Source organism: Hemicordylus capensis, chromosome 9 (genome assembly GCF_027244095.1).
Source record: "Hemicordylus capensis ecotype Gifberg chromosome 9, rHemCap1.1.pri, whole genome shotgun sequence".
NCBI lineage: Eukaryota > Metazoa > Chordata > Lepidosauria > Squamata > Cordylidae > Hemicordylus > Hemicordylus capensis.
The window spans coordinates 29,813,843-29,839,675 of NC_069665.1; the positions used below are offsets into that span (position 1 = coordinate 29,813,843).

The 25,833-nt window shown below is 51.0% G+C and overlaps 2 protein-coding genes across 2 annotated transcripts in view; both read right to left on the reverse strand.

The window, feature by feature from the left end:
* The window catches only part of SLC7A5 (solute carrier family 7 member 5), a 36,989-nt gene extending 30,734 nt beyond the window's left edge, over positions 1–6,255 (reverse strand). Inside the window, exon 1 of the mRNA XM_053271126.1 lies at positions 5,220–6,255. Within this exon, the coding sequence (XP_053127101.1) occupies positions 5,220–5,838 (619 nt within the window). The 5' untranslated portion in view covers positions 5,839–6,255. The remainder of the gene's footprint in view (positions 1–5,219) is intronic.
* Positions 6,256–10,875: 4,620 nt separating this feature from the next.
* CA5A (carbonic anhydrase 5A) lies at positions 10,876–24,195 on the reverse strand. The gene is made up of 7 exons (XM_053271433.1): positions 23,884–24,195; positions 21,405–21,602; positions 16,817–16,935; positions 16,119–16,214; positions 15,096–15,158; positions 13,562–13,717; positions 10,876–13,434 (listed from the first exon to the last, which is right to left on the reverse strand). Exons 1-7 carry the CDS (start codon positions 24,026–24,028, stop codon positions 13,231–13,233), a joined length of 981 nt encoding a protein of 326 aa, XP_053127408.1. The 5' UTR covers positions 24,029–24,195; the 3' UTR covers positions 10,876–13,230.
* Positions 24,196–25,833: the final 1,638 nt, after the last annotated feature.

A 25,833-nucleotide genomic window follows, 5' to 3' on the forward strand; every position in this document is an offset into this window, starting at 1 on the left:
AGTAGACCTCCACCACAATTCCAGCCTTGGACTGGTTGATCTTCCCAGGCAGCTATGCACATCAGAAGCCTCAGACGGGAAAGGGTTAAAACACACACACACACACACACACACACACACACACCAAAAAAAGCAGCAAAGTCACACGATCGGTTGCTGGGCAACCACACAGATGCCTCCTATTGATTCTCGTTATAATTCCAAAGTAATATGGGGTCATATTGATCCCCGGGGCAGATCTCCTTTGCATCTCCCTTCCCAGGGAAGGGCCGAGTAAGTCCAGCCTGTTTGAAGCCTGAGGCTGTGCGGCAACAACTAGGAACCTGCACAGCTGACACAGGCCTGGTCAACTCTTCCATCGGAGTGAGGTGGAAGAGTCCTAGGGTGGCAGCAGGGGCTGTACCACATCACAGCATTTCTGTACCGTGTTTACCCAAACAGAAGGCAACGCTGAAGGCAAGACGGTGCCTTAAAGGAGAGGCTAAATACAGGAGATGCCTGTATTTACCATCAAAAAAGAGGAATCTGAATCTAAGACCACCTCCTCATATAGGGGGGGGGCTTGTCTTAGATCTGGGTAAATACCGTACTTCCATCCTGATCTTGCTTCCAAATACCAGTTTTGAATGCTCCAAGTCAAAAGCTCACTTCAGTGAGAACTGGAGCGCCAGGGACAAACACTCAAGCCCTGGGATTATTCTCGACTTGATTAATCCCAGGCACCAGGGGTTACCCGTGGCGCCTAGAAATTCAACGGTGGCACCCATACAGCACAGCTGGCACCTAGAACAGCAAGTTCAGAGGTATAGTTATTTTAGGTGCACGGCGTGAAAGCCAGTTTTTCTTGTGCTGGGAAGATCAAGGTGTTCATGGTGGCTCCAGGCCAGCTTTGCTTACTTCTAAAGCTCTCCGAGGTGAGGGAGAGCGGGTGGGAGAGACTTGGGATTGCCAGCCCCAAATTTGTCAGCCTAGGTAGGAACAGGTAATGGGAGGTTTGGAATAATCCCTTTGAGCACACAAGAAAGCACGGCTAACTCCTTCTGCTGCTGAGCTTCTAAATGGGGCGAGGGAAGAGAACCACATCAAAGGGCAAGAATTAGTGGGGGGGGGGGGATGACTAGATCCACAGCAGGAAACAATCATCTTCCAAAGCAAAAGAAACAAGGCGACTTAACTCAAAGTTCAACACACAGCAAACCAGAGAACAAACAGCAATGTAGGACAGCAGCGAGTGATGCAATGAGTGTGCACCCACACCCACACACCCCCCCCCCGGATCTCCACCTCCCCACAACCCAACTTGCATTTTCTCACGGCATTTGAAGAGAGAATCCAGCCCCAAATGCGCCCAAGGAAGCTATTTCTAGTGACTAATGTGGGAAAGGAATGGAGCTGGACGACTATTGCGGATTCTGGCATTGAAACGGAAGGCTCCTCTTCTGCCACAGTTATCCCCAACAGCCCTGGGCAAGAGACTCATTTCTTGCATCCGTTTCTTGCCCTTCAAGCCGAAGTTAGCGGCCCTGGTGCTCAAGCGGTGCAGAGAGTTTTCATTCACCTCTTGGCCTGGAACTCCGTGCACAGGAATCCAGAGATAATTTGGGGAGCGCCTGGTGGTCCTGCGGGCCAGCAGAAAACCCACTTATAGCAGGGCTATAATGCCCTGCCATTCAGAGGGGACGGAAGTCCCTATTATAGTCCCACTTCTTGATGCACCCCCAGTTGTGAAATTAATACCCTATATATTTACCCAAATGGAAGACTCTATTTAAGATGGCCCTCTTAAAAAGAGAGAGGGGTTAAATACAGGTCACACCTGCATTTGCCCAAAAGGAGTAAGGCTTTGATTGTAAGACGATCCCTCAGTTCCCAACATCAAAGAACCTGGAAAAAACCTAGTCCCCTGCAAGGAACGGGGAGGGGTTTTTAAGAGAGAACAGTTTGGCTTAAGGCTACCTGGCCAGTTCATAGCAGAGGCAGGATTTGAATGAGGGACTCTATCTCCATCATAACTGCTGTGCCTGCAATCATGGAAATACACCATTGCCTGAGGGAGACCTCTCCACTCCCTCCAAGCTGATGGCACTGAGGATATCGCCAGAGTATTATTTCCTTGCACCAACTGTTTTAGTTTACGGGTTTTCAGTTGCGTAAGCTGCCTTGCGATCTTGGTGTTTGGTGGTTTGTAAATGTGATTAAAAAAACAACAACAGCGGGGAGTAGAGTTGGGGAGGGGACCCATCTATGGCTTCCACAGGAAAGAAGTTCACTGAGATTGTCTCTGCACTGCCGCTTCAATGGGGGCCGGGCAATTTGTTCCCCACCCCCCTCCACTGCAAATGCTGGTGACAACTGCTAACTGGGCAAAGAGGCACCTTTTTGAAGTGGCAGTTCTTCTATTTTGCAGGAGGAGAGCAACTGGCCCTATCCATCCCCAGCACAGCAGCCCTCCAGTGACTGTGGCTGGTGTCTGTCTTATCTTATGTTTCTTTTTAGATGGTGAGCCCTTAGGGGACAGGGATCCACCTTGTTTATTATTTCTCTATGTAAACTGCTTTGGAAACTTTGGTAGAAAAGTGGTATATAAATATTTGTTGCAGTGGCTTTACTTAGACTGGGGATACTCCGACTCACTCTGTGACCTTGGGTCTGTTACCAAGCCTAACCAACTCGCAGGGCGGTTGCCAAGCTAACACCGGTGGGGGACCAGGTGGATTGCCTTGGTTTCCTTGGAAGGATGGTGGAATAAAAGGGCATTGAACTCTGCAAGAGCAGCTCTGTTCCAACCATTTCTGGACTACAACATTCATCATCCCCAGCCCGTGGCCAGTAGTCTGGGATGATGGGAGGAACATAGGAAGCTGCTATATACTGAGTCAGACCCTTGGTCCATCTAGCTCAGTATTGTCTTCACAGGCTGGCAGCGGCTTCTCCAAGGTTGCAGGCAGGAGTCTCTCTCAGCCCAATCTTGGAGATGCTGCCATGGAGGGAACTTGGAACCATCCTGCTTCCCACAGTGGCCAACCAGATACCTCTGGGAAGGCAATAGCTCTCCCCTGAGGTAGCACCATAAAGAAAGAGGCCGTAGCTCAGCGGCAGAGCATCTACTTTGCATGCAGAAGGTCCCAGGTTCAATTCCTGACAGCATCTCCAGGTAGGGCTGGGTGAGACTCCTGCTTGAAACCTGGGAGAGCCACAGCTAGTAAATGCAGTCAGTACTGAGCTAGATGGACCAAAGGTCTGACCCGGTATGAGGCAGCTTCTTATGCTCCAGCCCAGTGTTCAATACTGAGATATACTGCCTCTGAACATGGAAGTTCCATTAGCCATGGCACACCGAAGCCAAGGATCAGAAGAATGTTTTACAAGCCCTCCTCTCTTCCCCCCACAACACACACCCCATTGTTTTAACTGCCCCACTCTCCCTCCCCACCCACCCTCCAACTACAAAATGACAAGACAGACCAACTTCTGCACAGCTAGATTTTCCCCTTCTTAACTCTCTTTTCCTGGTGCTGACTTAATCTCCAAACCCAGAACTCTGGCCTTGGACGACCGAAAACATTTTTATTTGACAAGGATTAAGTGTTGCCGGGGGAGAGGAGGAGGAGACAAGAGCAACCCAATTCTGCTTGCTGGAGCTGTTTATTAGAGGCGCTCAAGAAGACACTCCCGTCAGTGGCTCAACCAGGCCTGCACTCCAAATATTGCACAATCCCGGGAGGTTTCCAGAGAAGCCGGTTTCTCTGCTGCTGCTGCTGATCACCCTGCAGGCTCAAGGAGACCTGGAGAGAGGCACCCCTCCTCTCTCAAAGTGGGCCCAGGTCCTATATTTGAGCCACCTGTGAGCCTCAGGCGATTCCTCTCCTGCATCCCCTGGGAGCCCCTCTGAAAACTCCTGCCATAGAACAGGATTCAAGAGCCTTTTTGACCAGCTTGGGAAAGAAAAGCCTTTCCGCCTCAAAAAAATAAACCCCAAGCATCCCTGGAAGCGTCTCCGGAAGGGAAAAGACTCAAGAGGAGAGCTGGTCTTGTGGCAACAAACATGAATTGCCCCCTTCGCTAAGCAGGGTCCACCCTGGTTTACATTCAAATGGGAGACCTCTTAAGCTGTCCTCCTGGGGATGGGGCCGCTCTGGGAAGAGCACCTGCATGCAGAAGGTCCCGAGTTCCCTCCCTGGCATCTCCACGGTACGGCTGAGAGAGAGGGGCTCCCCCCTACAATTTGGAGAAGACGCCTGCCAGGCAGTGTAGACAAAACTAAGCTAGATGGGCCAATGGTCTGACTCGGGAGGAGCAGCTTCCTATGTGCCTAACCGTATTCAGACAGCCCTGGGGGATCTCCCAGGACCACGTGGCCAGGGTGGTACAAGCAACACAGTGACACTAACTAGCGGCCCAAGCTATCTATGCATGCCCTGAAGCCGGGAGAGTCATCAACAGGCCACATTTGCTGGGTGCGGCTGGGCTGATAACCCTTGGCATGCTAAAAGGCAAGCAGTACGCCAACAAGCCGGCTGAGAACAGACATGTGCCAGGAGGCAGAAGCTGAGGCCACATTCTGGTAACAGCCTCCCCATCCACAAGCCAGCAGAGCCCTCCAACGAGGCTTCAGCCCACAATTTCACCACTGGTTTAGGGGCTTCCCATCAGGCCTGGGTGGTCCAGGCAGGGAGGAAGGCTGAGCTGGTGGTAGCACAGGTGGATCGTCCTCTTTGCTAAGCAGGGCCCTCCCTGCTTTGCATTTGAATGGGAGACTACCTGTGTGATCATCAGCACTGTAAGATCTTCCCCTCAGGGGATGGAGCTGCTCGGGGAAGAGAGCATCTGAGGTCCCAAGTTCCCTCCCTGGCAGCATCTGCAAGAGAGGGCTGGGAGAGACTCCTGCCTGCAGCCTTGGAGAAGCTGCTGCCCGTCTGTGCAGGCAATCTGTGTCCCAATTTCGGGTCGACACCAGGACAAGCCCCTTTTTTGTTCCAGACACGCAAGAGGCGCCTCGCCAGGAGCGCCTCTGAGCGCGTCCAGAGCGGCCACCACTCGCTCTCTAGCCGCCCTCCCTTCCGCCTGCCCGCTCCGGCGTGCAGCACACGCGTCTCCTCCGTCCTGCCCACTGACGAGCCGAGGGGGCGGGGAGGAGGGCCTCGTGGCGGCGGCGGCCAGCGGCAGCAGGCGGAAGGGGCACCGGGGCAGCGGCGGGCGCAGCGCCTGGCGGTACTCACGGACGCAGAGGCAGGCGACGAGCTTGGCGGCGGCGGCGGGCACGGCGCAGGCGGGGAAGAGGGGCTTGAGCAGGTAGGTGGCGAAGACGAAGGCGACGATGTACTGCGAGGAGGGCCGGATGATGAGCAGCTCGATCCAGAGCTTGAGGAAGGCGGGCAGCGAGCCGTAGACCTCCAGCATGTAGGCGTAGTCGCCGCCCGACTTGGAGATGGTGGTGCCCAGCTCGGCGTAGCAGAGCGCGCCCACGATGGAGAAGACGCCGCAGGCCGCCCACACCACCAGCGAGAGCCCCGGCGAGCCGGCCTCGCGCAGCACCCCCGTCGGCGTCACGAAGATGCCCGAGCCGATGATGGTGCCCACGATGATGGCCACCCCGTTCAGCAGCGTGATGGTGCGCTTCAGCGCCACGCCGCCGCCGCCGGGCTCCTCCGACGCCTCGCCGCCCGCGCCCGAGGAGGCCGACGCGCACACGCCGCCGCCCCCGGCCTCCTGCTCTTGCTGCAGCTGCTGCGGAGGCGCGTCCCCGGAGCCCCCCGTCGCCGCCGCCGCCGCCAGCATCTTCTCCTCCTCCGGCGAGGCGGCCGAGCCGCGCTTCTTCACCACGCCGCCGCCAGACATGGCGAGGCCGGGCGCGCGGTGGGGAGACGGAACCGCCGCCGCCGCCGCCGCCGCCGGTCTGGCCGGGAGAGAAAGGGCAGGCAGAGAGCCGAGGGCGCCCGCTGCTGTGGCGGCGGCAGCAGCAGCAGCGGCAGCACCGGTCCGAGCCGGCTCTCGAGCCCCCCTCGCCGGCACCCGCAGGACGCGCCACCGAGCGAGCGAGCGAGCGGCCGGCCGGCAGCTCCTTCTCGCGGCTTTCGCGCGCCGGCAGCAACGACCCGGCGCCTGCTCCTCCGCGCGCCCCTTATATGGTGCCGGCGCCTCCCTTGGGAGGGCGGGGCGGGGGCAGCTGCCCCCTCCGAGGAGCGCGTGGCCGGCTGGGGCGCCGCCAAGCCCGCCGCCGCCACCGCCGCCTTGGGGAAGGGACGGCGAGGCGGCAGCAGCGCGGCCGGGATGGAGGAGGGCGGGGGCCCGTGCGCTCTCGCGCGGCGACGAGCCAAGCGGCGCGTGTTCACTCCAAGTCAGCACGGCAGCCCAGCGCTGTGCCTGCTGCGGAGTCGGACCCTCGGTCCCTCGAGCTCGGGATTGCCTGCACTGGCGGGCAGCAGCTCTCCAGAGTTTCAGGCAGGAGTCTCTTTCCCAGCCGCCCCACCTGGGGAGGCTGCCAGGGAAGGGATTGGGCCTGGGGCCTCCTGGGTATATGCCTCGCGGACTCTGATGCCCGAGAAGGAGCGCAGAGGCTGGTGGCGGCAGCCCCTCTCCGGCCTTTCTTTCCTCCTCCTCCTCCTCCTCTCTCTCAGGGGCTCCTCGCCGATGCTAAGCTAGGTGAATGCAGCAATATACGGCGATGGGCCATTTTGAACAACAAGGTTGCAAGCCTTGCTGGCACAGAGTAGCCCCACTGCCACCACAGACTTTGCAAGAGGGCAGCACTTCCTATTCCCGCCCATCTTTGCAAAGCCTTCGCCAGATCAAAATGCAAAGAGGATACCGTGTGGGTAAAGCGATACCTGCTGCACTTGAACCTTTTGGAATTCTGCACCAGCCGAAGTCAGAAGATGCAGATCGCCTGACCTGCTTTTCACCCCCTACCCGTTCAGAGCAAAGCTGGCTTTGCATTTAGCCACTAGGCGATGCCTGCTGTGTGTGGCGCTCCCCACTCTCTGCAGAGAGGCACATCCACGAAGCTCCAGTGGGAACAGGCTTCTCTTTGTGGGGCCAGCAAAAAGCGGCTCCCAAGTCTCTTCTTGCTAGCGTGGCGTGCACAAGCACGCTCCATCCTTGGCAGCGTGTTGTTAGCGCGCTTTGCAGGCGAGGATCTCCGAAGGAGCGCTGTGCAAGCCGAGAAGCGCTGCATTTTTCTGCTGCAAGTCATACCTATGGATGAAGCTGCTCTCCACTGAGCCAGAAATGGCCAGAGCATTCTGCAGGCCTGTGCCAGATGGATGCTCAAACTGCAAAAACTTTTTAAAAAAACAAAAAAACCAAAGTCCACACAAGTTTGCAGTTGGGGGTATGTCGGATGGCTTCGGTGTAGCATCTTTACCTTGGAGGAGGACCTGCTTGGTCTTTTCATCACTGGTGTCTTCAGGGCCCCCCCCTCTTTGGGGGGGGGAACGGCGCATCCCACACATGGCCAGATTAGTCCTTCCAACAGCCTGAAAATATTCAGAAAGTGTGACGAAGTGTGTGGCGTATTCAGAGTGGTGAACTAGATATATAGGCCCCAAATTCACAAGACCTGTGCTCTGTATCCAGCTCTGTTGAAAATGCCAGTTTGCTTTGATTTCATTAGGTGAAAAAGGGCCTCAATTTTAACAGGTATTTCTGCATTCAGTACTTCTCCTTGTATCCTCAGTTTTATGCCCTGCTGGAGATTTAGTAAAGTGTGCCATGGTGTCAATTCCAGGCAACCACAGAGAGAGCCCTGTGGTTGTCTTTGGTAGGATAGAGGAGGGGTTGACCATTGCCTCCTCCCGTGCAGTATGAGATGATGCCTTTCAGCACCTCCCTATATCGCTGCTGCCTGATAGAGGTGTTTCCCATAGACTGGGAAACATCCCAGCAGGGATTCAAACTGGCAACCTCTGGCTTGCTAGTCAGGTCATTTCCCCGCCTCACCATTAGGTGGCTATTGCTGAGGATATACAGAGCTGATATCATATACATGCATTGAGCAAGACCTCCAAGGCGTGCTCCCTGGACCAGAGATTCCCAGATGTGACTACAACTCCCATGACCCCCCGCGGCAATGGCCTTGTGGCAGGGACCCCTTTCTCCAAGGTGCCTTCCAATGATAACATTCTATTATGTGCTAAATCGTCATGACGCGGAGGCCAGATATTTGCAGGAGATGCCCTTCTCTCCCAGCTATTTTCACAGCCTCTCTACCTTCGCTAGGAGACAGAAGTCAGTTCCTGTCACGTGAAATATACGAGGCTGGGGTGCAGCTCTTCTTCCTGGCTACTTACAGTATTTACTGGTTGGCAGGAGAGCTCCCCTGTGGTGGGTTTTTTTAAACGTTATTCGATTGTGCCCCCTAGCGGACTTTTAGGTACATAGGAAGCCGCCTTCTCCTGAGTCAGGTCATTGTTCTGTCTAGCTCAGGATGGTCTACTCTGACTGGCAGCGGCTCTCCAGGTTTTCAGGCAGGCGTCTCTCCTAGCCCTACCTTGGAGATGCTGCCGGGGAGGGAACGTGGAGCCTTCTGCATGCAAAGGAGATGCTCTTCCATTGAGCTGCGGCCCCATCCATTCCCAGATTGTGCTTTTGTGCTGGACTAATTTATTTATTTATTTATTTTTATTTATTTATTATTAAAACTTTTATACCGCCCTTCCAAAAAGCTCAGGGTTTACATTAATTTAATTTACATTAAATGACATAAATATAATAGTTTTAACGGTTTTTAAAATTTTTTAAATTGTTGCAATGTTTTAACCTTTTTATTTGTTGTTTTTATTGTATTGTAAACCGCCCAGAGGCTTGTTTTTTTGGGTGGTATATAGATATGTTAAATAAATAAACAAATAAATAAAAATCAATAACTCTAATGACATTACTCTAAACTCACCCATGTACATCAACCCCAGATGTGGTTGGACTGCAGCTCCCATCATCCCCTGCCAAAGTGGACACCGTGGCAGGGGGTGATGGGAGTTGTAGTCCAACATCAGCTGGGGACCCAAGCTTGAGAGCCCTGCCGTGGGGCCCGTACCCAATCCAAGTTTGGTTCAGCACCCAGGGTCTCAGCATACCAGGGTCTACTTTGCAAAGAGAGAGCAAGGGGGAGGAGAGCTGGTCTGGTGGTAGCAAGCATGACTTGTCCCCTTAGCTAAGCGAGATCCACCCTGGTTGCATATGAATGGGAGACTAGAAGTGTGAGCACTGGAAGAAATTCCCCTCAGGGGATGGAGCCGCTCTGGGAAGAGCAAAAGCCCCCAAGTTCCCTCCCTGGCAGCATCTCCAAGATAGGGCTGAGAGAGATTCCTGCCTGCAACCTTGGAGAAGCCGCTGCCAGTCTGTGAAGACAATACTGAGTTAGATAGACCAGTGGTCCAACTCAGTATATGGCAGCTTCCGATGTTCCTAAGCGGATTAGTTAGCAATCGGAGCTTTGAAGTCCAAATGCAAATTGTAGGAATACCAGCCTCTAGAGCCTTCCTGGCTGAGGCCTCTGGATTCAGAGACGGACTCTTTGAAGAAGATTCTATTATGAAATCAGTTTTCCATGTGCTAACACTCAGACAAGCGAGTTTTGTCACTTCAAAGGGCCTTCTTCCCCTCCACCGTGGCCTTAATTATACCTAAAGCAAAAGCCGAAGTGGGCCCGAGGCTAAGAGATAATACAGGGACTTCTTTTAGCACAATGATCAAGAACACTGTCTTATTCTGAAACACAAGTTATATGCTACACACACAGCCTAATTTTCAAGCCAGCATCTTGAGCAGAGTGACCTTTAATAGCTAATCAAGTGAAATATTGCCTTGGTGACCCAATCCTACAGTAAGTTGCACTGAACATATACTACCTTCCGCTATTCCAGAGCTTGCTCCAGTTTAGATCTGAAGGCAGAACTTCTTTGGTTGGTTATTCTCTCGTGTGTTTTATTGCTCATGTCTGTTAACGATTTTGTCCTTGAAGCGCTCCAGCTGAGGAGCAGCTAAGAAGTGAGCAATAGGAAGCTGCCTTCTACTGAGTCAGACCATTGGTCGACGGAACTCCGAATTGCTGAAACTGGCTGGCAGCAGCTCTCGAAGGTTTCTGGTTCAGGGGTCTTTCTCAGCCCTACTGGAGAAGATGCTACCAGGACCTTCTGCATGGAAAGCAGATGTTGGTAGGTCACTGCGGGAAACAGGATGCTGGGCTAGACGGATTCCTGCGGGAAACAGGATGCAGGTCCGCTCTTGGGCAACTAAATACACAAATTTCATCAATATGCCAACCTCTTAGCCCAGCCAAGACATCCATGGGGAAGGAGAGGGAGCTAGGGAATGGGGCCAGAGCTTAGTGTAAGAGCATCTGCTTGCATGCAGAAAATCCCACGTTCACTCCCTGACAGCATCTCCAGGCCTGGGACAGACTCCTGCCCAAAACCTTGGAGAAGCCGCTGCCAGTCTGTGCAGATTATACTAAGCTAGATGGACCAAGAGCCTGACTCAGTAGAAAGCAGCTTCCTAGGTTCCTATAAAGAAAGCCAAGCCAGGCCAGAGTCCGTCCCCCCGGAGGCCCCCCCTCACACTTTGAGAGCTGCCAACGAACCAAATTAACCACGATGCTCAGTAGACAGTTTGCTTAGTCACCACTGGCGTGAACAGGCAAAGACAATGGGGTTCAAAAACACACGGATCGCTTTGGAGAGCATGCTTCATGCACTCCAAGAGCATAATGAACCGTCCGGTTATTCTCCAGCTCCCCACAGAGCCAGGCTTTGTTCCTCCTTTCCAAGTGCAATGCCACTCCGTCATTTTTAATCTAGTCCTAGGCGAGATGTACAATGAAGCTGTTCATTTTTTTAAAAGGGAGGGTAAGACAGAAACACATTTCGACAACAGAAAACGGGTAGTTCGTAAATATTTATCGTTGAACAGACACATCGACTTAAGTGTTTGCTTTTTAAAAAAGTGTAGCCACTGATACAATTCTTTTTGCCTAGTATCTAAGCCCAGAGAGACATATTAATCTTCCCAGAATCAGAAGACCACCCTATTACTAATTGGGAGGCCATTTATCCAGCAGGTTGGAGGCATGTGTTCTAGATTAATAGGCACAGGAATTCTCAAGGAAATAAGCCCATATAACATAAAGGTGAGTCACACAGATAGCCCGTGATATATAGAAGGCGGCGATGATTCTGCACCCTGGTTGTGTCTCCTTCTTAAGAACACTGGTGGAATCAAAGTTACTAGCTTTTCATGGCACAATCCAGCCAGGATCCATCTCAGACTGAGCGCCCTTTCCCAACCCTGGACAGTCTCTTAAAATACATTAGTATGAAGATATCTAGGATGGCATCAGCCATGTTCTAATTTTGCCAAGCTCTGATTATATTTGGCACAAACTTTAATATCCAGGGCATCTCTGGGACAGGAACCTTCAGACAAACAAGCAGCGTGCTTTCTGCTATGATGGTGAAGGCTCAAGTCACTCTCCACAGATGGGGTGGGAGGCAGAACACAGTCACATTAATCATACTGGGCAAAAACCTCACGTTTGAAAAGACTGGTATAGTTGCACACATGTAAACAAAATCCATCATATCAAGTGATGCTGGCAGAAAATAGTTTCCCGTTTACCCTGTAATTTAAACACAGTCTTTTATATCTTTTTTTAAAAACAACAACAAACTCTTTCAGTACAATTTGTTTCAGCTTTAACATTTGCATGCTAAAACTGTAACAGAAAAACTCCCCAATATCATTATGCAATGCTTATAAACAACAACAACAACCAATCCTTAGTGCTGAAAGCTGTTGATTCATTCGGGCACGCAGCAGATCTCAAGATAGCTTGAGCAGAAAATGCCTCCAGGATCCAGCTTATCCATCGCCATGACCTTTCTCAGAAGTGTTACAAAAACTTAAGTCTAGAAAGTGGAAAAAAAGTGTCTATGAACTTGGAAAATTGCAGGCCTGCTCATGATAAGAGGGTGGGCATGAGAATCCCAACCGTCTCAGTAAATATGAACAGCCCAGTTGCAGCCATGTTTCCTGGGAAGCCACGCCAGGGGCCCGGAGAAGAGGCCACTGCCTGTCTTCGTGGTAGCACTGCACGCCAAGGCAGCCACGCCCCTTGCGCACACGTCAGAAGCATGCTGGCGCAGGGGACATGGCCGACACTAGGGCACGGACATACCGCCTCTTGCCCTCTTCCAGCTGGCCAGAGCTGTGTTTAGCAGCTGAATGCTTCCTTTCTCTCCTTTGTTCAGAGGGAGGGAGAGAAAGGAAGCACCCAGCCAGCAAAGAAAGCACTGGTCCGCTATGAGGGGGCGAGGGGTGTCCGTCTCTCCCAGCTGGTGTGTGCACTTTGTTCGCCAGCTGGGTGCAGGCAGAAGCACTCTGGTGGTCCCTGGACACCAGCAGCTCAGGGCATTCAACCCCCCTTGACCAAGTGGGGGGCTACACCACCAAACTAGTCCCATCCGTGTTAACGGACCAGACTTCCACAGAAGTGTATTCAGGACCACAGCCTGAGAATGGACAAGCCTTTCCCACACCATTCTCTGGATCCAAAATAGCAAGCACAAAATGCCCCAAAGCGAGGCACAAAAAGTACAGTGGGAAAAGGGGATAACTGCCCACAATAGCTAGAGCTGGCACTTTTCAGAGGTAGATAGAACTGGGCCAACTAGACCAAGGTCAGCACCAAATTATTCTGAAAAGTCATCTGCCTGACCTCCCACCAAATGTTTACTTCTACTTTCTCCAAGCCCCGCTCTCTTCCCTTGGGCGTGTCCCGCTGGGGATAGTGTTTGCCACTCTTCAGCTTATGGGACTGTGGATCTGCAAAATGAAGAAGCAAAGAGAAAAGGATACAGAGTGTTGCTGGTGCTGGACAAGCCTGGGATTCGGACCAGTGCAGGGCACAGAAAGGGTTTCGTCCAAGCGGATCCTTGTGCTTCGGAAGAGGGAGCCCAGCAGAAGAATAAAAGGACAAGGAAAAACCAACCCAACCCCATTCCCCTCGAATCAGCTGACCGTGACACTCTAGTGTGCCTCTCTCTATATATATTCCAAGCCAGGGCTGCACAGGTTTCGTCCTCCCACTGGTTTTGGACTACAAGTCCCATCACCCTCAGCCACAGCGCCAGAAGTCGGGGTGACAGGAGTTGTGGTCTAGCATCAGCAGGAGAGCTGGAGCTGTGCTGTCCCGTTCTCTAAAGTGCTAGCCATGTCTGGTCTGTCTTCTCCTTCTTAGAGATGTACAGTCCCCTGAAGGGGCACCCGCTCAGGGAGCCGGTGAATCTCCGGCCGCGTTTCCAAGCGCAGCCGGAGCTGGCTTGGGAAAGATGAACGGACCGTGCGGCCCATGAGTGGCTGAAGTGGACGGAAGTTGTCCACCATCTTCTGCTCTTCCTCTTCGGCGGGGGTAAAGAGCAGCATCCGGAACACCTCGAGCTGGGAACGGAAGGAGGCAAAGATCAGGAGCGGGGCCAGAGCAAGCCAGGCTGCGCTCTTCCCGCTGGAACCATTCAAGGGTTCCCGTTTCCCCATCACAGGATGAGGCCAACAAAGGCGGGTGTACCTGATCTTCATCGACCTCGACTGGCTGCTTCTTGATGATCCAGGTGACTGACTCGGTCAGCGGAGGGGTGGTCAGAGATCCCAAGTAGGTCCAGTAATCCGGGCACGATGGCAGCAGGCAGGCTGGGTCAAATTCATCAAACTCGACAAGGGCATCCTAGCAAACGCCGCAAAGACCGGCCCTCGTGAGTTTGGGCCATGGGTGACCGGATCCCTGCCTGGTTATGCTGGTCCTTCCTGGGTTTGTCCACCAGGGGTGATTCCCCATGCAGCACCATCCTGCTTTTGTCCCCCCCCCCACCATCAGCACTCCCCCTGGGTGCAGGAGACAGCAGGAGAGGATGCCAGTATGAGGAGGACACCCCACACCATTCCAAGTCAGACTACCCGGCGGTCTAAAATAAGGCTTTGCTCATCGTGGGGACAGAAGCTGAAAAGATTCTAACTCCTCAGGAAACCCTTCTCCGGGAAGTGAATCCCTGGGGATGCTGGACTTGCTAACGAACTACTGGAGAACAGGAAGGATTCCATTCCCGGCACCTCCAGTTAGGGGTCAGGGAGGAGATGAGGAGGACGTCCTCTGCCCGAGATCTTGGAGAGTTGCTGCCAGTCAGAATGAAATGGACCGCTGACCAGCACAGTAAACCGCAACGCCATGTTCTGCCATTTCCAGCACGGACACCAGCAACTGCCACAGTCTTAAGACCATCAGAACAGCCCGCTGGATCAGGCCCAAGAAAGCCCATCTAGCACAGCACCCTGTTTCACACAGTGGCCTTCAAGAAAACCACAGGCTGGGGGTGAGGGCTTGGCCCCTCTCCTGCCGTTGCTCCCCTGAAACTGGTATTTAGTGGCATGTTGCCTTTGAGGCTGGAGGTGGCCTATAGCCATCAGTCTAGTAGCCACTGACAGAACTGTCCTCCATGACTCTGTCTGAGCCATCCAGGCTGGTGGCCATTACCACATCTTGTGGCAAAGAGTTCCACAGGTTAATTACATGCTGTGTGAAAAAAATACTTCCTTCTGTTGGTCCTACATTTTCCAGCCTTCAGTTTCATGGGATGACCTCTGGATCCAGTGTTGTGAGAGAAGGAGAAAATTTACCTCTGTCCACTCCATGCATAATTGTATAGACTTCTATCATGTCTCCCCATAATCGCCTCTTTTCCAAACTACAAAGCCCCAGATGCTGTAGCTTTGCCTCATAAGGAAGGTGCTCCAGGCCCCTTAGAATTCCTTATGAAGATGGGCAAAAGTCCATCCTGACCTAAAGGCTTTGCAGCTTCCCAGAGGAAGAGGCTACCCCACAACACAGGCACCCTGAGGACACTTCACTCATTATGCTGCACCCCAAAGATGTGTTAAGTACGCCCATGCAAGTGCGAATGCAACACACAATTTTACTGTTCAACAGGGAACAACTAACTGCAGCGTTTTGTAGTGTGCCCACTTGCTAGCAAACCCAAGTTTGCCCCTGCATGTGTGAAACACACCCTAGGATATTGGAGAGCAGTTCGTGTTGAAGCCCAGCTTACCTTGTGCTTAATTGACGGCAAAATGTCTACTAATTTCTGCAGGCCGCTGTGATTGGCTCCAAGCTGCAAGGCAAAAGACAGACACGGGAAGTGTTGACTTGTGTGGCATCCAGAAGTTAAAGGGGTCTTACTCTCTTTGGTGAGCATAGCTGAAATATTGTGGTCTTGTGGTAGCAAGTATGACTTGTCCCCTTAAGCTAAGCAGGATCCACCCTGGTTGCATACAAAAGGGAGACTAGAAATGTGAATGCTGTAAGATATTCCCCTTAGGGGATGGAGCCGCTCTGGGAAGAGCATCTAGGCTCCAAGTTCCTTTCCTGGCAGCATCTCCAAGATAGGGCTTAGAGATTCCTGCCTGTAACCTTAGAAAAGCTGCTGCCAGTCTGTGTAGACAATACTGAGTGAGATGGACCTATGGTCTGACTCAGTATATGGCAGCTTCCTATGTTCCTATTTTCCAGTACCCTGTGCTTGTTTATTCCTCCCCTCTCCCCTCACCAGTGGTATCCCATGCCTAGCCCATGGGATAAGGTGAGAAAAATCTAAATAATAAAAGAATTGACGCTGTATAGAATGTCAGAGATCATGAGTGCATTTACCCAAATCCAAGACTAGCCTCCACCCCAGTTCCTTGATGTTAGAAATCAGGGGGTCATCTTAAATTCAAAGTCCTCTTCCTTTTGGGTAAATATGGTACAGCCTGCATTTAACCTCTGTTTTTTAAGAGGTTTGTCTAAAATTCTGAGTTGTCTTTCTAATTGGGTAACAAGCACTGTTAAAACTTCACTCTTCTTCCTCGGCTTTCTTCCTCCTTGACATTTCATTTTGTCTCTTCCATGTCCCTCCTCACACCCCTCCCTGGATCCCGTATTGGTAACTGACCCAACAGCTGTACACTAAGTTATTGTTGTGACGTAAACAGAACACAAACAAAACAAAAAGGTTACTGAGAAGGCATTTGTTGCATTAGCAAGTCGTGTCTCTAGTACGCCTTCCAAAAGAGCAATGGAGAATAAACCCTACCTTCAAGAAGACTCCAATCACAGCCAGCCCGTTATCTTCCATGACAGCTTCTTCAAAACTTGCAAATTTGCAAGAGTTCCAATGTACTAAATGCAGCTGAAATAAGATTCAGTCATAGTATTTAGGACATACAGAAGCGGCAGAGGAGATGCAACTTGTTTCTTCAGAAAGTGTGAGGAGTTGGGTTTGATCCTCAGTACTGGCACCAAAAGGAAAAAAAAACGAGGGAGGGCACAGAAGGGGCAAAGTACATTGATGGGTGGGAGAGCGATGTCCCACATATTAGATTCCTGAAACAGATGGGAGGGGGGCAAACTATTTGTGGGGGGGGGCACTTGCCTGCCCTGCCCCCCTCTGGAGCCCCCCCTTGCACCTCAAAAAACCTTCTGATGGGGTCCTCCTCAACCTGCTTCCTTGCCTGTCCAACTCCAACCCACAAAAGACGTCCCAGTTGCAAGGCTACTGGGCCAAATCAACTCACCCCTCTGGGTTTTGTCCACATGGTGACAACACAAAAGCACAGGAGTTATTGCAAACATGCAGTTCCTGCGAACATAATCAGATCTGGCTTCCCCAGGAAGGGACAATGCACGTGAATCTGCTCCCTACCAAGGCTCGCTGGGGGATACCATCCCAGGACCCAGCTCCTGAAAGCGCCACATATACCCAGCGACCCGCCTCCTTCGCTCTGGTCTTACCTCTGCTGGGAAGACCTTGCAGTCCACGGTGTGCTCTGAGCCCCACTCATTTATGGCTCCCCAGTGGAAGTGGAACTGCTTCAACCGGTAGTTGTTTTCCAAGGGCCCTCCTGTAATAACTGACATAAAAGAGAAGACACGCACTGTATTGACCTGAATCCAAGATGAGGTTTTTTCCACTTTTAAAAAAAATATTAGAAATCAGGAAATCGTCTTAAATTCAGAGTCCTGTTCCTTTAGAGTAAATGCAGGTACAACCTGTGTTTAACCTCTGCTTTTTAAGGGGGGTCATCTTCAATTCAGAGTCATCTTCGATTTGGGAAAATACAGTATTAACAGCCAGGTAAGGAACATGACTTTGCTTCCCATCTTGAACTCCCAGTGAAAAATAATTTTGGCTTGGCAAAACGTTCCTCAGAAAGACCTTTTTACTTCTCACCTCAAAATATTTTTGCCGTGGAAGAGCCAGAGACCCTTTCGTCTCTCAGGATGGCATCAACAATGACGGGCGCTTGGGCCCTGATGGAGATACTGGCCTACCTGATATGTTTCTCATGATCTAACAAAGAGGAAAGACTTCAGGTTTGCAGAATCTACCTTTTTTTTTTTTAAACTAAAGCCCACCCCCCACCCCCACAAAGTCCAGTGACTGGGATCTGTGGCAGGCAGAGGAACATGTAGGGAGAATTAAGGAATGGGTGTGCCTCTCAGCACACGCTTAGCACAGGAATTCACGTGCAGTACCAGAACGGAGCTGACGGTTCTTTCCTGCAAAAATCCACTTCTGGTTTTCCTCTTAAGCTTTCTTTGTCTCAACAACCTAATTCAGAGTAGAAAGGACTCTTTGTTGTTGCTATTGTTGAACCATGGGAGTCAGAAACCCTTGCCTATCCATTACAAATCACTTGGAGATCTGCCTTCTGCCCCGCTCTGATTTAACACAGCCAGACTCGTTCAAAAAGCATAGCCATTTCTCACATACATTAATGGGATTCCTCCATGGGTTTTCTTTACCAAAGTCATTTTGGGAAGAATTCATTACTACTGGATCTATCGTTTACAAAAACCCATTCCAAACAAGACCTCTTCAATGCTCTCATTTGTACGGTGATATGTTGTGAACTGTAATTCTGCTTTCTACTATCAAGGGGTGGGGTTTTTTTTTAACATTTTGTAATTCATTACATATTTTTGAAAGCCTTTAAATAAAAAATATTTTTAAAGTGCATTGCAGTGGAGGAGGAGGAGACTCAAATATCCACTTCCTTTTATTTGAAAGCAGTGTTTATTCTTTAGCAGGAGAAAGACCACAGTGAGTCCTGCAAAATCACGGAGGAGATTCGCTCTCTACTCCTGTGAGCAAAGGCCTCTGGGCTGCCTCACCGGGATATTATAGGGTGTTTACATCTGCAGCATCCAAACATAGTCTCTGCATTGATCTCATGATCTGCCAGTGATGCTTCTGGAAGCACGACAAGTATTGGCAACCACAAAAGGCAGAGCTATTCTCGGAGTTCTTATTGCAGCAACCAATTTAACAGCTTGTGTGTTGATATTTAAGACTATATTTTATCCAAAGTCTAAGTTCCAAAAGATTGATTGTCATTAATCAAACACAAGGTAGAATTTCACAGCTTGTTTGCTTCCTTCTTTCAGAATTACTGGAGAGTGAGAAGGGAGATAGATTAAGCTAAAAAGCAAGCTGTGTAATGAAGCCACAGCCAAGTCCCAGGTAAGAGACAAAAAACAAGCCACCAATTGCTTCTGGTCCTGCTTAGCCTGCTACTTTCTAGCAGTAAGTCATTTGGTTGACTAAAATAAGAGTAATTATCTATATGGGCCCAAACCTATTCATATTGACCCTAGGCCCATTCACACATTACGTTCAACACTCGTACAACCAGTGTACAATATATGTGGATACAGATCTTTACACAGGTGCAGTCATTCACATGCTATGTTGAACACAGGTACAGAGGTACACTTCCTCTCTGTCCCATGCATTCAAAGGGCCTGTATCCAGGTTCACTTTTAAAATGAACACAGGTACAGTCATTCATACAAACGTGTATGAGTATGCAGATAACTGTACACTCGTACAGCATAATGTCTGAATCAGTCTTCTGTCTCATTTCCATTCCCTCCGCCAATCTTTTACCTTCCAGGGTACTCATAGAAAAGGGTCAGAATGTTTGCAGAAAATTATGAGAAAACACAGCAGCAGCAGAGACTGAACCTGACTGCCACCTTGCCGGGGTGGGGTGGTGGGGTGGGGGGAGATACTAGCATACAAATAATACATACCATGATCATTTACTTCTGAATCACCAGTACAATCTTTTTTGTGTATAACCACTCAAGGGCTAACACATTTGCATATGTGAACCTAAAACTTTCTAGTTCCGTCTTGCTGTAATCCAATAACAAGCGATTCCTTTTAATTAAAAGGAAGAGGAGCTGTCATAGAATATGGTCCCTCTTGTGATACAACCTTCCATCGATCCCTTTGCACCAGAGGCCAGAGCCCCTGCAGACTTCAGCAGCAAGCACTGCAAGACTTGTACTATCTGATGTCAGTTTTGAACCGTGCATTTTGGAATTGCGTCCACTGGCAATGGCCAGTATCACTGCAAGTCCACCATCGACCAGCAGGTGGCAAAAGGGCCCACAAAACCACCACCACTACATACCTGTCTGACATCTCTGCTTTTGCTCTGCTTTCATTCTACGCCCAGCAGGAAAAACTAGCTTTTGTATGAATCCCATCTGGGTCTTCTCTCAGGTTCTGCATTGCTACTTCCTTTTAAACACAAGCTCCTCTTTTCAGCTTCCTGCATTTTTCTTCATTCTTGTTTTTTTTGTGGGGTTTTTTTGTTTTGTTAAATCCACAATTCTTTCCCCTCTTCTCTATCTGTATCTCCTTCTATTATCGCTGAATGGCAGAAGCAAGGAGAAAGAAAACAAAAGGAAGAGAGCATCAAAGGCAGATAAGAAAGGAAAGCAAATCAAGCATTTGAAAGTTAGAAAGTTAGAAAGACAAGAAGCAGCAAGAGGTTATGAAGCAGCCCAGTGACTTGAAAGGGGCTTCACGGCAGCAGCAACAGCTGACTGGCATCATAAGCATGTTTGCTTTTGTTTTGACTGTTGGATTTCGAGTCTTGGAGATGCTGCCAGGGAGGGAACCTGGGACCTAGATGCTCTTCCCAGAGCGGTTCCATCCCGAGGGATGGTTGCTACTACAAGACCAGCTCTCCTCTCCTATATGGCTTTTGAAGACCATTACCTGTTTAAATAGGAACACCCTTGACAACACTCAGCACTTGGTTGCAGTGAGTTAATAAAACCTGCTAGCTGGGAAGGAGACTTCTTTGGTACTGGTAGCTTTCTTACACATTTCTTACTTACACAGGGAGAGAGCAATTGGCCCTATCCATCCTCCTCTATGTTTCTTTTTAGACTGTGAGCCCTTTCAAGGCGGGGGGAACTTCTTTTCCCATTCATTTTGCTATCACTTTGAGAACATTTTGTTGAAAAGCAGTGAATATATACTTTTCTTTTAAGGAAAGAAGAGCCCATACAGTGCTAGAGAGCTAAAATGCTATGCTTAGTCCCCTTGAAATTTACTTGGGTTTAAACAATCCCAAGGAGAACAAGAGCAGAACATGCTTTGCTGAAAAGCAAGCCCCTATCTTGCCTCCGAGATATTTTCAAGTACATTATTCAAAGGCTTATCTGTTACCACCACCAAAGAGATAAGCGGTCTTTTATTTCATTAATGTTTAATGCTGGTGTTATAGTTCCCATGGGTATATGCAAGCACAAAACCAATTATATAGGCACTCTCGTACATAGGAAGCTGCCATATATCGAGTCAGACCACCGGTCCTTCTTGCTCAGTATTGTCTACACAGACTGGCAGTAGCTTCTATGAGGTTGCTGGTAGAAATCTCTCTCAGCCCTATCTTGGAGATGCCACCAGGGAGGGAACTAACCTTCTGCATGCAAGAATGCAGATGCTCTTCCCAGAGCAGCTCCATCCCCTAAGGGGAATATCTTACAGGGCTCACACATGCAGTCTCCCATGCATATGCAACCAGGGTGGACCCTGCTTTGCAAAGGGAACAATTCATGCTTGCTACCACCAGACCATGCTCCTCTCATAGATTTCCTCCCTAAAACAGATTGACTTTGGGTGTCTGTGATTGGTTTTGAAATATAGGTGCCACCTTATCTTATATTATAATAATTATTATTTACATCCTGCTTCCCCCCCCCCCTATAAATACACCCAAAGCAGCTAGCAGGAAAAAACCTAGGCCATATTTAAAAAGCTAAAAATAAAATACAAATGTTTGGAATAAATATTTGGGGGGAAATGTCAAAATGACGAAACTAAAGAAAACAATAACTCCTGACACTTGTTAAATACATGGATTAAGTTGCAAAAGCATACGTGCACAAATGCATAATGCAAGAGTCGTGCTACAGAGCTGCTTGGATGTTTAGACACAGGAAAATTCTGGGGAGTTTATGACCACACGTTTCTTTTGCAAGCCAGGCTCGGCACGGCTTATGCAGCTGGTCTTACTTGATTTGTCTGTGGAATCCTCAAATTCAACCAGGAAGGAGTAGCCATTGTTCCACATATGGAGGCAGCTGGCTGGATCATAGCATATTTCCAGGGGCTTCAGATGAGGGTCATAAACGCTGTCTCTCCACTGGATGTTGATCGGAGACTGTCTGCTGCCCCCTGGAATGGTAATGGGGCTCTGCCATAGCGGATGCACTAGGAGAAAAGGACGCATGCACACAGTCACACACCAGCTGCATGGAGCCTGCCGAGTTCTTTTGGTTAGGAAGCCGAGGAAGATGTTGGGAAATACAGAGTGGGACCCAAAGTCTCCAGCCTCAGACAACACCAGCTCCCCACTGTGAACCAGCAAACCAGTTTTGCAACAGAAGGGAGTTTCAAAAGCAGCTTGAAAGATAGCAGGAAGGTCTGTTGTCTAAATTTTTAAAAAAGCTTTCTGCTTTTTCCAAGAACTCCTTAGGTCCCTTTGTCAACGTTATTGTGGATTCTTTTAACAAAGTAAAGACCATTCTGAGGGAAAAGACCATTCTGAGGAGAGACACAAGGCCCATTCACACGTTACATTCAACACTTGAGTGTACCGTCATTCACATGTTATGCTGAACGGCAATGCAAGTACACTTCCTCTCTGGACCATGCCTTTGAAGGGCCTGTATCCAGGCTCACTTTTAAAATGCGCAGAGGTACAGTCATTCACACAAACACATGTACGAGTGTGCAGACACCTGTACACTTGTGCAGGACAATGTCTGAATTAGGCTACAGTCAACAGGTGCTGCTTTTCCCCATTTAAAGGATTTCCAGACTGGTGGAAGTCGTACATGTTGAATTCCTGCTTGTGCAAGCACAGACTTGACGTGACGCCGGAGTGGCGGTGGGTGGGGACGGGGGACCCCTAAGAGACGAATTACAATTATGCGGAAATCTGTGCTGCCTCAACCAACATTTGCATAATTATACTAAGGCAGGGGGCACAGGGGGTGTTCAAGGGAAGAGCAACAGGCAGGCGATGGGTGCTTAACCTTTTCCCAGGCTGCCACGTTCCCCTTGCCACTGCTCTGCGCACCTGGGGGGGATTCAGGGAGGAGGGGGCACAGGGAGATTTAAGCACCCCTCCCTCCCAAATTTGTTCCCGTGACCTCAGCTGTAGGGACATGTTGTGGTGCCCTAAACACAAGAGCATGCGTGGAGGAGCATAACCTGGAGCTATGGCTCTCGTGAGGATTTGTTAACAAAGGAAATGCCAGCCGGGAGGGGTGTGTGGGAAGAGGGTGTCTTCAGAGGCTGCAGAAGCGGGGCCGGAAAGTGGGAGGATTATAAGGAGGGCTGAACAAGCTGCCTTGTGAGGGGAAACTGGCAGGAGGGGTGCGGGGAATTATAGGTTGGTCTTGGGGTACCTAAAAAGAAAGTGGGGAGCTGGGCATGGATTGGGAAGCACAGTGCCAGATGTTTGGGAGGGGCTGTAGCTCAACAGTAAAGCCCTTGCTTGCACGCAGCAGAAGGTTGCCCCACCTCTGGCAGCATCTTTGGGTGGGCCTGGGAAAGACCCTTGCCCGTTCCGGAGAGCCACAGCTGTAGCTAGTTGGGCCAAGCGCCAGAGAGCACTGGGCTCTCCCAAACGGCCAAGGGTCCACTTGCCCCGGACTCAGCAGGAAGCCGCTTCATGTTCCCGAGCGGGAGGAGGAGGACACGATGTTGCTCCTTCCAGAGGACCCCCCACTATAGGGCAGAAGGGGGGCCCCTACAGAAGGGGGAGGCATGTGGCCCAAAGTGGCCACTTCTCAGGAATCTCCCAGTATTTTGGAAACTTTGCCTCCCCATCATGGTGCCGCGAAGGCGTGCAACAGGCTTCTTTTCACCAGAGGGGTACTAAACCCTGGAGGGCTGGCACCACACAACCCTGCTTGAGGTGCTCATCCCTGCTAACTGGGCAAGGAGGAGGCACCTTCTAAACCTGGTGAATCTCTTCTGTGTAGCAGGGGGAGAGCAACTGGCCCTGTCCACCCCCAGCACAGCATCCCTCCAGTGTCTATCTCCTGTCTCTTTTTTAGACCGTGAGCCCTTTGGGGGGACAGGGAGCTGCCTTATTTATAGCTATGTAAAGCGTTTTGGAAACCCTTGTTGAAAAGCAGAATAGAAATACTGGTTGTGGTAGTTGAGGAGGTGGCAAGGGGAGAGAAAGTCCGGGAAGGGGAAGAAATGAGGGGAGAGAAAGTCTGGAAAGGGGAAGAAAATGAGGGGAGAGAAAGAGGGCGGGCAGCCATTCGGTGGGGAAGAAGGAGAAGCAAAACGCGGGGGTGGGGGGGGAGAGCAGCCGCGTGGGGCACCAAAGAAGGGGGGCGGAAGAGGGTCTGGGTCAGGAAGGGGGGCCGAGAGGGGGCAGCACCCTCTACCCAGGCCAGGCAGGGAGGGAGGGAGGGGCGCCGCGCAAGGGGTGGGGGGCACCCCAGCCAGGGGCGAGCAGTCAGTCACTCACGGCCGTCCCGGAGGCGGTAGGAAGCGCAGGCGCCCAGGCTGCAGCTCCGGAGGCCGGCGGCGGCGGCGGCGGGGCGCGCAGGCGAGGGCGGCAGGGTCCGGCCCCAGCAGCCGAGGAGCCGCGGCGCCAGCAGCAACCGGGCCATGGAGGAGGCGGCGGAGGCGGAGGCGGCGGCGGAGGACCAGGCGGGGGAGCCGGGAGCAGCAGGGCCAGCAGGAGGCGGCGGCGGGCGGCGACGCTGCTGCGGCGGCCTCTCCTCGTCCCCGCCGCCCAGCCTGCCCCTTCCGGGCCTCGCCCCGCCGCCGCCCCAGGCACCGGGGGGGGACACGAGGAGGGAGCTTGGCTACTGGCCCGCCCGGAGGGGCAGCTGCTGGGGCCGCCCGGCAGCGGCAGTTCTTGGAGATATTTGGGGATCTATTTGGGGACTTGGTAGCCAAGGGGAAACGGACCCGCCCAGGTGAAATGAACAGACTCGCTTGGGGGGGATGTCCCCGCCAGGGTGAAATTAACCAGCAGACCATTTTTCTTTCAGGTTGGCGTCCTTGTAGCCCAGAAAGGCAGAGGTAACCTCATGGTGCAGCGGGGAAATGCTCGGCTAACGAGGAGAAGGTTGCCGGTTCAAATCCCTGCTGGTACTACGTATATCAGGCAGCAGTGATATAGGAGGATGCTGAAAGGCATCATCATCTGCTACTGCGCGGGAGGAGGCCATGGCAAACCCCTCCTGTATTCTACCAAAGGAAAACCACGGGGCTCTGTGGGCGCCAGGAGTCAAAATCGACTCGATGGCACACTTTACCTTTAGTCCAGAAAACGATGGAAGGGCCGAGAAGCTCAGAGTAGCTGGTAAATCTTCATTAGAGATCATGTGTTGAGGTGGTGTTGTTGGAGATGGAGTTCCAGTGCATCAACCTTTTGCACCAACTATCCTAATGACTACTGGGAGCCTTGGGAGACGAGACAGTGAGTCAGGGTCTCCCTATCTGTCCCTACTCTAAGACCCCCGATCGGACCCCTGATCTGAGTGTGTGCTCTCTTCCGTAGTGCTCTGCTGTTTACCTACTGGGGGTAAAATTAACAACCCCCAATGGTGTGTTGACCATTTCAGCTCCTCATTCTGCAACAGGCATTTTGGAGACTGTAGGCCCCACAGAACTGTACACACAGTTTGATTCACATTTGCAAGCTGATCACTCGATAACTGCAAGATTACTCGAGCACTGCAAGATGTTCCCCTCAGGGGATGGAGCCGCTCTGGGAAGAGCAGAAGGTTCCAAGTTCCCTCCCTGGCTTCTCCAAGATAGGGCCTAGAGAGACTCCTGCCTGCAGCCTTGGAGAAGCCGCTGCCAGTCTGTGAAGGCAATACTGAGCTAGATAGACCAAGGGTCTGACTCAGTATATGGCAGCTTCCTGTGTTCCTAACTGAAGTATCAAGTGGTGACTTCCAAGTATGGAGGAAGGCTGGGATCCGTTATGCTCATTGCATGAAGGCGTCCATGGTCAGCCTGTTTACAAGCTTCCAAGTCCTTCCTTTCATGGGCAAACTGCTTTCATGGGAGGAGGCAATAATTGATAAGAGTCAGAATCCATGGAAGAGCATCTGCCTTGCTTGCACAAGGGAAGTAGTGAGCTTTCGGCTCCAGAGGAAGCAAATGGTTACAAATGCAAAGTTTCTTCAGTGCCCCACCCATATGTACATATATTTGTCTATTTCACTCATTGCTTAGAAACATTTTCCCTAGACTGTGTGGTCAGAAACATGCACTTCTGACCAGCATTTGCTGGTTTCATTGCTGTAGGCAAATTCACATCCTTCAGCAAGGCAGGGCAATGCCAAGAATGATCCTGTGTTCTCAGCTATTTACCTCAGCAGCAGAAACTAGCCTAATTCCTCTTAGCAGCTCATGGTGCAATCCTGCCCTTTCCCCTACTTCTATTGTAATGCTTTAT